This window comes from Oncorhynchus nerka, linkage group LG26 (genome assembly GCF_034236695.1).
Source record: "Oncorhynchus nerka isolate Pitt River linkage group LG26, Oner_Uvic_2.0, whole genome shotgun sequence".
Lineage (NCBI taxonomy): Eukaryota > Metazoa > Chordata > Actinopteri > Salmoniformes > Salmonidae > Oncorhynchus > Oncorhynchus nerka.
The window spans coordinates 12,247,404-12,260,025 of record NC_088421.1 but is presented as its reverse complement, the minus strand read 5'-3'; the positions used below and the strand labels follow the sequence as shown (position 1 = coordinate 12,260,025).

The 12,622-nt window shown below is 48.9% G+C and overlaps 1 protein-coding gene across 3 annotated transcripts in view; it reads right to left on the bottom strand.

The window, feature by feature from the left end:
• Nucleotides 1–364: 364 nt before the first annotated feature.
• Nucleotides 365–12,622, bottom strand: part of LOC115110293 (unconventional myosin-X-like) — a 59,423-nt gene continuing 47,165 nt past the window's right edge. For 2 of the 3 annotated variants that reach the window (XM_065010096.1, XM_029635813.2), the window contains 8 exons: nt 12,233–12,356; nt 11,576–11,873; nt 7,500–7,707; nt 7,068–7,204; nt 5,768–5,882; nt 4,712–5,197; nt 4,378–4,569; nt 365–2,923 (listed from right to left, as the gene is read on the bottom strand). In XM_065010096.1, coding sequence (XP_064866168.1) covers nt 2,750–2,923; nt 4,378–4,569; nt 4,712–5,197; nt 5,768–5,882; nt 7,068–7,204; nt 7,500–7,707; nt 11,576–11,873; nt 12,233–12,356 — 1,734 coding nt within the window. In that variant the 3' untranslated portion in view covers nt 365–2,749. The remainder of the gene's footprint in view (nt 2,924–4,377; nt 4,570–4,711; nt 5,198–5,767; nt 5,883–7,067; nt 7,205–7,499; nt 7,708–11,575; nt 11,874–12,232; nt 12,357–12,622) is intronic. The other variant, XM_065010097.1, reaches the window with a different exon arrangement.

Sequence of the window (12,622 nt, the reverse complement as noted above, 5' to 3'; positions counted from 1 at the left end):
CTTTTCAAGGGTCCACAAAATAATGCTAGATAAAGCTTTACAACTCACCCGGAGTGTCTGTGTGCTAATACCCCCCCCATCAAATTATACTACGCTACTTCAGGCCTCATTACCAGAAAGAAATGCAGGCTCACTCAGCGATACCCGCTCGGTCAAGCAGGTCAAGTCCATTGTGTCAACCTAAGATGCTGACTATTCAGAAGGAGAGATTTTAGAAACCTGTCTGGTTGCTGGCACCAAAATCCATCCCCTCTGCCAGGCAGCTCCGGTTGAGAACCTAACTATGGACTGTAACTAGGGCATCAATGAGAGTGGCTTTGTTTTTCAGGGATACTGAGCCTTAAAACAATAACAAACAGTATGGTACAATGGTGCTGCTTTTTAATTAATTACAGTCTTTATAGTTTACTTATTGCACATCCAAGTTAGTTAAAAAAAAACAATAGTGCAATTGACTATACACACATTACATACAGAAGGTACCATGCGGTGTACAAACAAGCTTTAAACAAAGCCAGCTTTAGGTTGGACTCTGTCTTCCTTTTCATAGTTCCACGGAGGGAGGGATCTCTGAGACCGTGAGCGTAGCTGCCTGCAGCTGCAGTATAAAAAGCGACGGCTTGACTGGACAGTGACTGCCTGCATATCGTATGGGCAGGAGGCAGGGCTGGCTGTGCCATGGTGGGTCCTTCCACCTGAGGAAGATCTCCAAGTCTGGCTGCCAGGTATAGGGGCAGGCGGGTTAGGGAAAATGAAAGCTCACCACAGCCAGGGTTCCTAATAGACTTCTGTATTACAACATAACTAAAACTTATATTGGTCTAGATGACGTTGGGGTGTAACATTTGAGGTGCAACTATCTAACGTCTGGGTATATTCTCTGGAGAAGGCTTACAGCAGAACTTATCTTTGGTCCATGCTCAAAACAGGACTTTTTGGTTACTTTAATGAACTTGGACAAAGTCTACCAGCCAAGTAGTGAACACAGAAGGGCAATGTGCTGTGGGTTTGTGGCAATAAGGTAGCTTAGGGCTCAATCTGTCGCTGAAGCGTTACAGATGGTATGATAGAAAGTCATTTCCAATTGAGTAGACTCATGCAGCGTTTACCGTGAATGGAGTCTCCGCTAATGCGGGAACGTTGCCTTTAAATTACAATCACGCTGTAACGCTGAACTTCCGCGATACAGATTGAATAGAGCCCTTAAGCTTTTATAGGATCACATGGCTGATCAGTACAGTGACCGAATGGATCTAGATGAGACATTAATGGGATCATTTCAAAGCCATACTAAAAATTAAAAAAAACACAATCAGGTCCTCATTTAAGACATACAAAATGGATGAAATAAAAAGACTACACCAAACAATGTGTCACAAAGTGTGTACATAAATAATACTAAGAACGCATCAATAGTCAGGACAGCATTGGTTCTGTATGTCGGCACAGCAGAGAAAAGACAGGGGATTGTGGTTGGGATGGTCCATGTTACTGGCTGGGGGTTAGGTTAGTACATCAATTCTTCAGAGTGCGGACTTAAAACAGCTCATTTCCATCCACACCGAATATGTTCCCCACTGAAACAGAGACTGGGAAATAACAGTTCCACCCTTAAATTGTAGATATAAGATCAAAATTGGATCACTTAACTATTAAAAATGAACAGACAAGACATTTAAAATGCTCCTATCAAGTGTTAGCCATAGTTTCATGTTGGGGTGATAGCTCGGGCAAGCAGCAAGTTGACAAAAGGGGGGGGGAATCAGAGTGTTTGGTAGAACCAACAGACAAGTCATAGCCCAAGATCCTATAGTTTCTGTTACACAGCATTAGGCTGGGTCCTTTATAACATCTCGTCCAATCAAAGTGTCCCATCCTGTAGTCTCGTCCAATCAAAGTGTCCCATCCAGTAGTCTCTCCCACCCAGCAGACAGTACCAGCAGGAGCAGTTCTGTCCATGACAGCCAGAGTGACTTACTGAGCTCCATCATCTGGTTCAAGTTCCAGTTCACACGGCTTGCTACATCGACAGTTCTAGGTAATGCAAGCCTGGCTGGGGTCTTTATGAAAACAGACCCTTTCAGAGTGTGCGAGAGAGAGAGAGGAGGTGAAAGTGTGGGTGTGAGTCAGTCAGTCTGATTCCACCCCCCCTTTCTATTGCATGGCGGATATTCTAGGAAAGGGCGATAATCTTCTAGGAAAGGCAGAGCACGACATGTAGAACAACATAGCAGAGGCACGTTCACAGCGCTCCCTCAAGCAGTTTGTCCTCTGCTCTGCTCCGTGTCTCTAGGTGAGCGGTGTAACTGGTTGGGGAACTGTAGATGAACTCTTGTGTCTAGGCAACAGTGTGTCTCCCTGAAGTATGGCCCGGTGAGTTCTAGGAGATAAGGAGCCACAGCTTCGGGTCCCGTGCCTCACGTTGTCAGGGTGCCGGATCTCCCATGTGAGAACAGAGGTTGTGTGGCAGGATGGGGGAGGTGGTGACACCTCATCAGCACCCACATTGGTTTTTGTGGGTTTCTAGCCTCACTTACAAAACAGGCTCCTCCCCTTCTCGCTCCTTCAGTTGGAACTCTCAGCGAGGTTTATTTTCACGGATGAGGAGTAAAAACAGCCTTCTCTTTGTTTTGGCTGTGGTGCTGTTCCCAGTGGAGGAGGTGGAGGAAGCAGGCGCAGGGTCCGCTAGGCTGGGGCTGGGCTCCGAGGAGGCTGCGTGTGAGCTGAGGACAGGGGGAAGGAGTGCTCTTCACACGGGGTGCGAGGGAAGCTCCAGCAGGGTGGGGGTGGGTGTCGGGGGGAGGTGGTGGAAGCCCACCTCGATGGCATTGCCCTCTGTGATGCTCACCACGTCGTCGCCCCTCCCACGCTGGCGACGGATGGCACTGAAATAGGCATTCATCAGCTGCATGATCTCAGTCAGCTGTGTGAGAGAGAGAGAGAGAGAGAGGCAGGGAGAAGAGAGAGAGAACAGAGAAAGGTGGAGAGAGAAAACAGAGAAAGGTGGAGAGAGAGAAAGAGAGGGAGAGAGAGAACAGAGAAAGAACGAAAAAGTGAGAGAGAACAGAAGGGGAGAGAGAGAGAGAGAACAGAGAATCAGACTGGTGACAGTGTGAGGAGTGGCTTTCTCAATGTCTGTGTCTGGCACCATCACGGGAGGGAGGGGAGAGATGATGTCATCCAGCTGCTGCTGGAACAGACACAATCCTCCAGGGATGGTCAGAGCGTGATGTGCCTTGGCACATTCTGCAGCAGCACCAGCACTCACACCACTGGACTGAACTTCAGTAAGACACAACCCTAACAACAACAAAGGCAGATGGGTATTGCATTTCAACATATCATGTCTGTGTTTCAGCTGGGTTTTATATCTGTCCTTAAGGTCACAGCAAAATATTGCATTAGCTCATGATCGTATGTTATTGTGTTGGCCACCGGGTCCTAACCCCAATTTATCCAACTACCATCAGTGCATATCTGGCCTTCCCCCTAACACTATGTGACCTCAGGCCATAACCTTTGTCCTAACTTCAACATGACCCCAGTCCAGTTGTCGGCACCAATTTGAACCCTTACTTCAGCTGCTAACCTTGCCTTAACCGTTGACTCCTAGCTTAACAATATCCCCCTTCAAACTAGCTCCTGGTGAACTCTCTGCCCAATCCACTTAAATCCTCTAAGTTTAATACAGAGCAATGTGAGCCCCATAGTTCAGAAAAGTATCACCCTCCTTTAGCTGGCCTCCAATTTGCCTGTTCTGCTGCCCCAATAAATAAATAAATCAAAGCCACTCTTGTGCCCCGTGTGAGAGAGATCACAGAGAGGGCTTTGTTCCGCGTGGGAAGATGCAAAGCAAATCTGCAGGATGAACGGATGATTTGTTCTCACAAAGAAAGAAATAATTAGCTGTTTGGGGAAATATCCAGGTTTCTGGGAAATGTTATGGGCTAATATTTTAGTCTAACACGCAAAGAAAAAAACTCACCCCGCTTAGTATTTAATAACAGGAAGTAAGACTCTTGGAGGTTGATTCTGGTGGCAGAGAGAGGCAGGCTGTGTACTCTCGTTTAAATCGCGATTAATTACTGTTTTTGCACGTGGGTCAGGGCGCTGTGGGTGGAATAACATCATGAGCAGGCAGAGTGGCTGTTTCAATGACTGTGCACAACACGTCACTGTGATCAGGAATAGAGGCCATTCACCAGGCACAATAAAGAGGCTCACTGCTGTATGCGGCCCGAATGAGGAGAACAACTGGAGTCAATCAAAGACCTTTTCAGGTTTAATTCCACCTACAGACTCTGCTATGTGTCTATGAATGACAGATGTATCATTAGTACACACAATGCCTCCTGCTATGAGCTTTTGTTCGCCCACCTTGGTAGTTTCAAACAGCAGGTCTCGGTCGCCGGCGGTGATCTTGAAGGTGTTGCTGTCGGAGACGCCGTAGGAGCAGATCTGTCCGTAGGGGAAGGACTCCAGAGCCTCTGCCTCGCCCTGCCTGTACAGAGACACACACGTCGCTGCCACACCCAGCCACAGCTTCTGAGAGAAACTACCTGTCGAACTCTGGAGAGCGAGAGAGGGAGATAAAGAGAGAGAGAGAGAGGGAGAGAAAGAGAGAGCAAGAGGGCGAAAGAGGTCAGTACTATAATCTCTCTTTACGCTCAACTCACTTATCTGTGTAGACGGAGAAAGGAGTTATACTCACAATATAGAAGTCCACCTCATAGAGTGTGCAGCCAAAGCCAGACCACTGACGTGCGATGGTGAGGTAGGCAGTCATACTGTCCCTCCTGCTGTACCCGGCCAGGCCCTTCCAGCACTCCACAATGGTGCTCATGATGGCCGCAGCCTCCTCCTTCAGACGGCTGCGTAGCCGCAGGTTCTGCTCCACCTTCTGCTTGTGGGCTGCAGTGGCCGTATGGTTCCACAACGCCCCTCCCAGGAGACCCCCGGGGAAGCGCTGGGGGCAGCCCTGGCCCGGGGTCTGGGTGCCGGGGAGGAGGGCGGGGGGGGCACAGGGGGGCATGAGGAGCCGTGCCTCCACCATGTGGCCGGGGAAGAGCTCGTCCAGAGGGGGGCAGGGGGAGTGGGTGCTGAAGTCCCCGATCACAGACTGAAGCCGCAGGGCAGCCAGGGTCTGGAGGTCCTCCTCACAGGCTGGGAGCTGACCTCGCACCACCATCTCATGGCACTGCAGGGAGAGAGAGAGGGGGAGAGAAGAAGAGAGACATAGAGGAGGATAGAGAAAGAGAGCATGAGTGAGATTTAAGAAAATGAAGAGTGGAGAGTGGAGTGGAGGGGGGGTTTAAAAGAGAGAGAAAAAATAGAAGGGGGTAAAGAGATGGGGACAGCGTGTCAGTAACGCTCTCCTTCCATCCATAATAGTTGTACCCCACCCTGTTTTACTCAGGCCCATAACTATTTTATAACTGTCCTCAGGAAGAATGTACTAATGGACTCTCAGCAGTGCAGCCTGGGCTCTCAGCAGTGCAGCCAATGGCCTTACTCATGTTTTTAAAGCCTTGTGTTAAATTACTATTGTGCATAGCAAGACTTTAACGACTGTTAAGTGAAACGTAATAACGCAGTGAAATACTAGGAATGAGTCACTGGCCAAAGCTATTAAAATGTCTCGTTATCATTATTGGAACAGCCACTAAAGTCTAATTTAACATTGACAATAACACAGGAAATAGAGGCGCCGATCCCCCCCCCCCCTCTTTCGCTCTCTCTCTCTCTCTCTCTCTGTGAGGTTTGTTACCTGTTCAAAGAGGAAGAGGTACTCGATACTGTCAACAGATATGGTGTCAGCATCCAGAAGGCAGTAGAGTTTGAAGCAAAGCCTCCACTGGGAGTCTGGCTCTTTGGCAGACAGGCTGGAGAGAGAGAGAGAGAGAGAGAGAGAAGAGAGAGAGAGAGAGAGAGGGAGAGGGAGAGGGAGAGAGAGAGAGAGAGAGAGAGGAGGAACACAAGGGGTTAGCAGGGGTGACGGGTGGGAAAACAACACGTGTGAGAAATGATACACACATACACACAGATGAGCATGCACGCACACACTTGCATGCATGAGAACTCCCCAACTGGCTGGCCAGGTCAATATCCCACCACCCCATTGCTTCCTGTCTGTGACATCACCATGTGCTGCAGCGGATGATGACTAACAGTGACTAGCTACATTTGGTATGTTTACCCTGTCACTCTAGCTCTGTAGACTGTAGACACACGCGCACCTCTTAGAACAACACTGAGCCCTTCTATTCCAGCTGAATTCACTCCTTATCTGCCACACTGAGACTTATCCTTACACAAGCACATGACATCGGTGTCACATTGAGTGTACAGTGGGTGCCCTGACTGCAGAGAGACAGACATGGTGACACAAGCCCACTACTTTCCCAGCATGGTGTCAGTTTGTGTTTGACAAATGAGACAGCAAGGTCAGCAGTTACCAGGGACTTGGTTCATTTACAGCATGAGAGCTGGACCACAGGAGAAGAAAAACACAAACGACACTATCTATCTGTAGAAACTAGGAGAATAGAAAAGTTCAGAACTTTTGTGAAACATTACAGCACAGTTGAGAAATATATGGCAATTAGAAATCAAAACGGGATAGTCAAATATACTGTGTAAGTAAAATGTAACTAGTCTGTAATTGCTGGAAGTAGAAGCCTAGGTGTTGTTGTTCATTAGTTTACTCTAATTTGGGGAGGGATGGTAGGGTCAGGGGAAAATAATAATGATACAAATTGGAAATGATGCGGACAATTACATTGATAGAATCCACAATCTATCTGCAATATTAAAGCTGAAGCACCCTCGAAAAAATCTATCAATCAAATGAAAATAAATCAAATTTAAAAAATAAAAATGACACTATCTATCGATCAAAGACTTCAGATTCCTCTGTCTGTTGTTCTTGGATTCTTGGCACATACATATAATAGATGAGTTCTCATTCAATTCTGGAGTAGGCCAACTTTTCTAACCTCGTAATGATGTCTGCCTGTCTATCTGCCTGTCTGTCTGCCTGTCTGTCTGCCTGTCTGCGCAATATTTACTTTTCAAACCTGGTGAGGATGTCAGCGATGATGGTGCTGCCCCCTACAGCTCTCTCCCAGTGGGCGTTCTGCTCAAACAGGGAAAACGTGTTTCTGCTCTCCTTCAGACCCAGCTTCTCCAACATCCTCCTCACCACCTAGCAGAGGAGAGAGAGAGAGAGAGAGAGAGAGAGAGAGAGAAGAGAGCGAGAGAGAGAGAGAGAGAGAGAGAGAGAGAGCGCGCGAGAGAGAGAGAGCGAGAGCGAGAGAGAGAGAGAGAGAGAGTGTGTCTTGAGGAGTACAGGCAGTCCCCAACTTGCTGGGTCTGGTAGGGAGTAGGGACAACACTTTACAGTGCAAGTCTCCACAAAGGTCAACTAGATTGGAGAGGGTGTTCGTAGATCTTGGTAGAGACAGAGATGATAGAGTGATGATAGAGAGGTGCCCCCTCACCTCGTTGGCGGTGGTGTGTGAGCTGATGTGGAGCTGACAGGAGCCTGGTCCCGGGTAGTGAATTGTACACAGCATCTCCTGTCTCCCCATCAGCACCTGGATCTCCTCCCAGGAGGGAACACATTCCCGACACCGTGTCTTCTCCAGAGCCTCCCCGATGAACGACGCATAGTTATCCATCTCAGACTCCGGAAATTGGCTCTGGATCCTGGACCACGGGAGGGGAGAGAGGAGACACGGGAGTGAGCCGGGTGAGTGTGTGTGTATGACTAAAGGAAGCTCCACTACATTTCAAAAGGCAAACTGAAGCACGTCAGTGATTCAAATATTGATAATGCGAGGCCTGTAAACCGTTATATTATTTTAACTGGATTTGCGTCATCCTTTCAGTTCAACACAAGCCATTTTATTTTCTTTCGTGTTGGCAATACTGAGAAGTCAATGAGGCGAGGAACGACCAATGTTCTCACTTTGGCTCTCAGACTTAAAAGGCTCTCCTCCCTCCATCCTTCAAAGAGACTGTAAAAAGGGAAAGAAAACATGTTTGACTTTCAGCAGCGCTCTTTACAGGAAAAGGTGTTTCCGCTCACGTGAACCAGAGTGACCTGCCACTTCCTCCCAGCGTAGTGGCCAGGGAAGGTGAGGGGGGGGTCAACCTTCAATGGGCCCAAAATCTCCAACACACGCAAGAATGTCAGAGGTGTGAAAGATGACCTGACCGAGCCATGAGCTCACCCCAGCACAAACAAGGAAGGGTAGAAGTTGGGGAAGGAAGCAATTATACTACAGTGTCCATTCCAAAATATACAGCACAGAGAACAGAGAAGAGCTGGAGTGAGAAATGGGGTGAATGAGTGGAGTCTCAGACACTCCAGACAGCCAAATGGAGAGAGAGAGAGAGAGAGAGAGAGAGAGAGAGAGAGAGAGAGGCCCTCTCACTCCCCTCTCTGTTCCTCTGTCTCATTACGGGGCACAGGGTGGTTTTTGTCCTGCTGCTCAAACATAATTAGGAATGTTCCACTGAGGGAGGCTGTGCTGTGTGATCCCTTTCCGTCTGCCCTCACCCCCACCCGCCAGCCCAACCTCCTCTCCTCCACCCACGCAGGGCTCATGCCGACCCTTCTCCGACTGGGGACATTCCCTGGGGGGGGGAGGGGGAGTTCTCAGGACACCATGTGGGTAGAGGGGGAGGGGGGCTCAGTCTCTGGGCCCTCTGCCCAGTGTGCAGCTCCAGTTCTGTCCAGCTGTGGGGTCAGCCTCAACACTCTCTCACAGAGGTCTCAGGGAAACACTGACCCTATCTCTTTATAGCAGCGCTGCTGCATAACCCACCACCTTGTATTTAGGCTGACCCCGGAGGCTGCTAGCTAGCTATACTGTGAAAATACAACTGCCATACTTACCCATGCCAAACATACAGTACGTTCAGAAAGTATTCAGACCCCTTGACTTTTTCCACATTTTGTTACGTTACACCCTTATTCTAAAAAGTATTAAATAGTATTCTTTTCCTCGTCAATCTACACACAATACCACATAATGACAAAGCAAAAACAGGTTTTTAGAAATGTTTGCATATTTATTAAAAATAAAAAACAGAAATATGACATTTACATAAGTATTCAGACCCTTTATCTTTATCAGACCCTTTGTACTTTGTTAAAGCACCTTTGGCAGCGATTACAGCCTCGAGTCTTCTTGGGTATGACGTTACAAGCTTGGTACACCTGTTTTTGGGGAGTTCTTCTCTGCAGATCCTATCAAGCTCTGTCAGGTTGTCTCTTCAGAGATGTTTGATTGAGTTCAAGTCCGGGCTCTGGCTGGGCCACTCAAGGACATTCAGACAACTCCTGTGTTGTCTTGGCTGTGTGCTTAGGGTCGTTGTCCTGTTGGAAGGTGAACCTTCACCCCAGTCTGAGGTCCTCGAGCAGGTTTTCATCAAGGATCTCTCTGTACTTTTCTCCATTCATCTTTGCCTCGATACTGACAAGTCTCCCAGTCCCTGCCACTGAAAAACATCTCCACAGCATGATGCTGCCACCACCATGCTTCACTGTAGGGATGGTGGCAGGTTTCCTCCATAACGTGACGCTTGGCATTCAGGCCAAAGAGTTCAATCTTGGTCTCATCAGACCAGAGAAACTTGTCTTTAGGTGCTTTTTGGCTAACTCCAAGCCAGCTGTTATATGCCTTTTACTGAGGAGTAGCTTCCGTCTGGCCACTATACAATAAAGGCCTGATTGGTGGAGTGCTGCAGAGAAGGTTCTCCCATCTACACAGAGGAACTCTGGAGCTCTGTCAGAGGGACCATCGGGTTCTTGGTCACCTCCCTGACCAAGGCCCTTCTCCCCCGGTTGTTCAGTTTGGCCGGGCAGCCAACTCTAGGAAGAGTCTCGGCGGTTCCAAACTTCTTCCACTGACGAACGGTGTAGGCCACTGTTTTCTTGGAGACCTTCAATGTTGCTGAAATGTTTTGCTACCCCAGATCTGTACCTCGAAACAATCCAGTCTTGGAGCTCAATCAAGTTGTAGAAACATCTCAAGGATGATTAATCAAGGCGGTGGCCCGTTCTTGTAGGTTCATGCTCTACAACATCCGCAGAGTACGACCCTGCCTCACACAGGAAGCAGCGCAGGTCCTAATCCAGGCACTTGTCATCTCCCGTCTGGATTACTGCAACTCGCTGTTGGCTGGGCTCCCTGCCTGTGCCATTAAACCCCTACAACTCATCCAGAACGCCGCAGCCCGTCTGGTGTTCAACCTTCCCAAGTTCTCTCACGTCACCCCGCTCCTCCGCTCTCTCCACTGGCTTCCAGTTGAAGCTCGCATCCGCTACAAGACCATGGTGCTTGCCTACGGAGCTGTGAGGGGAACGGCACCTCAGTACCTCCAGGCTCTGATCAGGCCCTACACCCAAACAAGGGCACTGCGTTCATCCACCTCTGGCCTGCTCGCCTCCCTACCACTGAGGAAGTACAGTTCCCGCGCAGCCCAGTCAAAACTGTTCGCTGCTCTGGCCCCCAATGGTGGAACAAACTCCCTCACGACGCCAGGACAGTGGAGTCAATCACCACCTTCCGGAGACACCTGAAACCCCACCTCTTTCAGGAATACCTAGGATAGGATAAAGTAATCCTTCTCCCCCCCCTAAAAGATTTAGATGCACTATTGTAAAGTGGCTGTTCCACTGGATGTCTTAAGGTGAATGCACCAATTTGGCAAGTCGCTCTGGATAAGTCTGCTAAATGACGTAAATGTAAATTAATGGAAACAGGTTGCACCTGAGCTCAATTTCGACTTTCATAGCAAAGGGTCTGAACACTTATGTAAAGAAGGTATTTCTGTTTTTTGTTTTTAATACATTTGCAAAAATATCTAAAAAACTGTTTTCGCTTTGTCATTATGGGGTATTGTGTGTAGATTGCTGAGGATTTTTTCAAGGGGTCTGAATACTTTCCCGACGGCACAGTACATACAACCCCTACCATGAGAGACAGTGTGTTCTAGCTCTGAGTGGTGGATGCCTCAGTGTGCTGTATATTGCAACTGTTCCATTAGCTTTGGCCTGATACTGAGTCGCAATGTAAACATGGGCATCATATATAGTGCTTTATGACTTGCAGTCCAACAGAGGCTTCAGGCCAAAGATTAGCACTGTTAATATAGCTTAGCATGTGGCTAATTCAGAGCTGCAAATCCACTCCTAAAACACTGGATCTGTCTGAGGTCGTGCAGTAACAACGTGAGGGCATATCACACTACTATATGTAACTGGTGGTTAGCAGGCTTGTCTCCTGTCTCCTCCCACGGTGGGTCCCCATGCTACTGGCACCCTTCTGGCCCACACCCTGACTCCCATTTCTCCTTCGTACCGCAACCCTATTCCCCCCTCACCTCTCCAATCATTTCTGTGACAGGGTACAGACACATCTGTCAACACCAAACACTTTCTATTGTTGGTGAAACCAGCTGATGCCTTAAAGTTTTCCGCAGGTTACGACAGAGCTAGGTGGATGGGTAGAGGAAGAATTACACCTCCCGTTCAGGGTGTTGTGTTATATGTTGTGTGTGTCACCTCTTGAGGTGGAAGCGCAGGTATTTAAGCACGGCGGGGCCGGGCAGGAAGGTGCAGCTCATGCAGGTGAGGAGCTGCCAGTAGCGGAGGTGTGCGGCGGTGTGGGGCTGCGGCGTGCAGCTGGTCTGCTTCACCAGCTGGCAGTAGACCTCGTCCCGGAGTGGCCGCAGGTCCAGACAGGTCTGCAGCACGCCCTGGATCAGAGGCACCGGGTCCCGCGCAGACTCCAGCTGCTGCAGACAGTTGAAGAGTTTCACCGCTTCCTCCCGCACCGTGGCGTAGCCCTTACCGCTGTGGTCTGTGTGTGGGGAATGAGGAATTAGACCAGACTAGACCCGTCAGCATGTTTTAGAATAGATGATCCTGCTTCTGTGATGTCTATTGGTGGAACGACTAAGCTTTAGTGGCCGTCTCTCATCATGCCTTATCTAAGCTTATCTAAGCTGTCTCACTCAACTCGACTTGGCACGCAGGCAGGTAGGACTAACTCAATGGTAAGTCTATATGTGAGTCTGTTACAGTGTATGATTACTGGGCATGTCAATGAGCATGTGACAGCATTACTCATATGTGAGTGGGTGTAACTGCTCGTGTTTTACTGCAGAGTTTACAGGTACTGACCGCAGGGACTGGTGGTAGCATGGTAGTAGTACTTACAGGTGTGTTCCAGGCTGCCGTAAGGGAAGGACAACAGGGGGGCATACAGGGGGCTCTGGGTGTGCTTCAGGATGGGGTTGTGCTGGTACATATTATCTACCACCTCAGGGTTAAACTTGTTCTCCTGGAGAAGAAAGACAGAGAGACAGACAGACAGTTAAAGAGAGAGAGAGAGTGACAGATGAGCTTCCTTGACATTCCAGCTGACCTGGGAGCAGCCCCAAGCACGGCTGCTATGAGAGAGAGTGTGTTGGGTAACAGGGGTGACTAGGGTCAGTGGGAGTCAGGCCATGGAGCAGGAGGACAGCTATGACCGCTTTTTAAACACCTGGGGACCCAACAAAACACACCGCCATCATTGACACTATTTACAGTTGAAGTCGGAAGTTT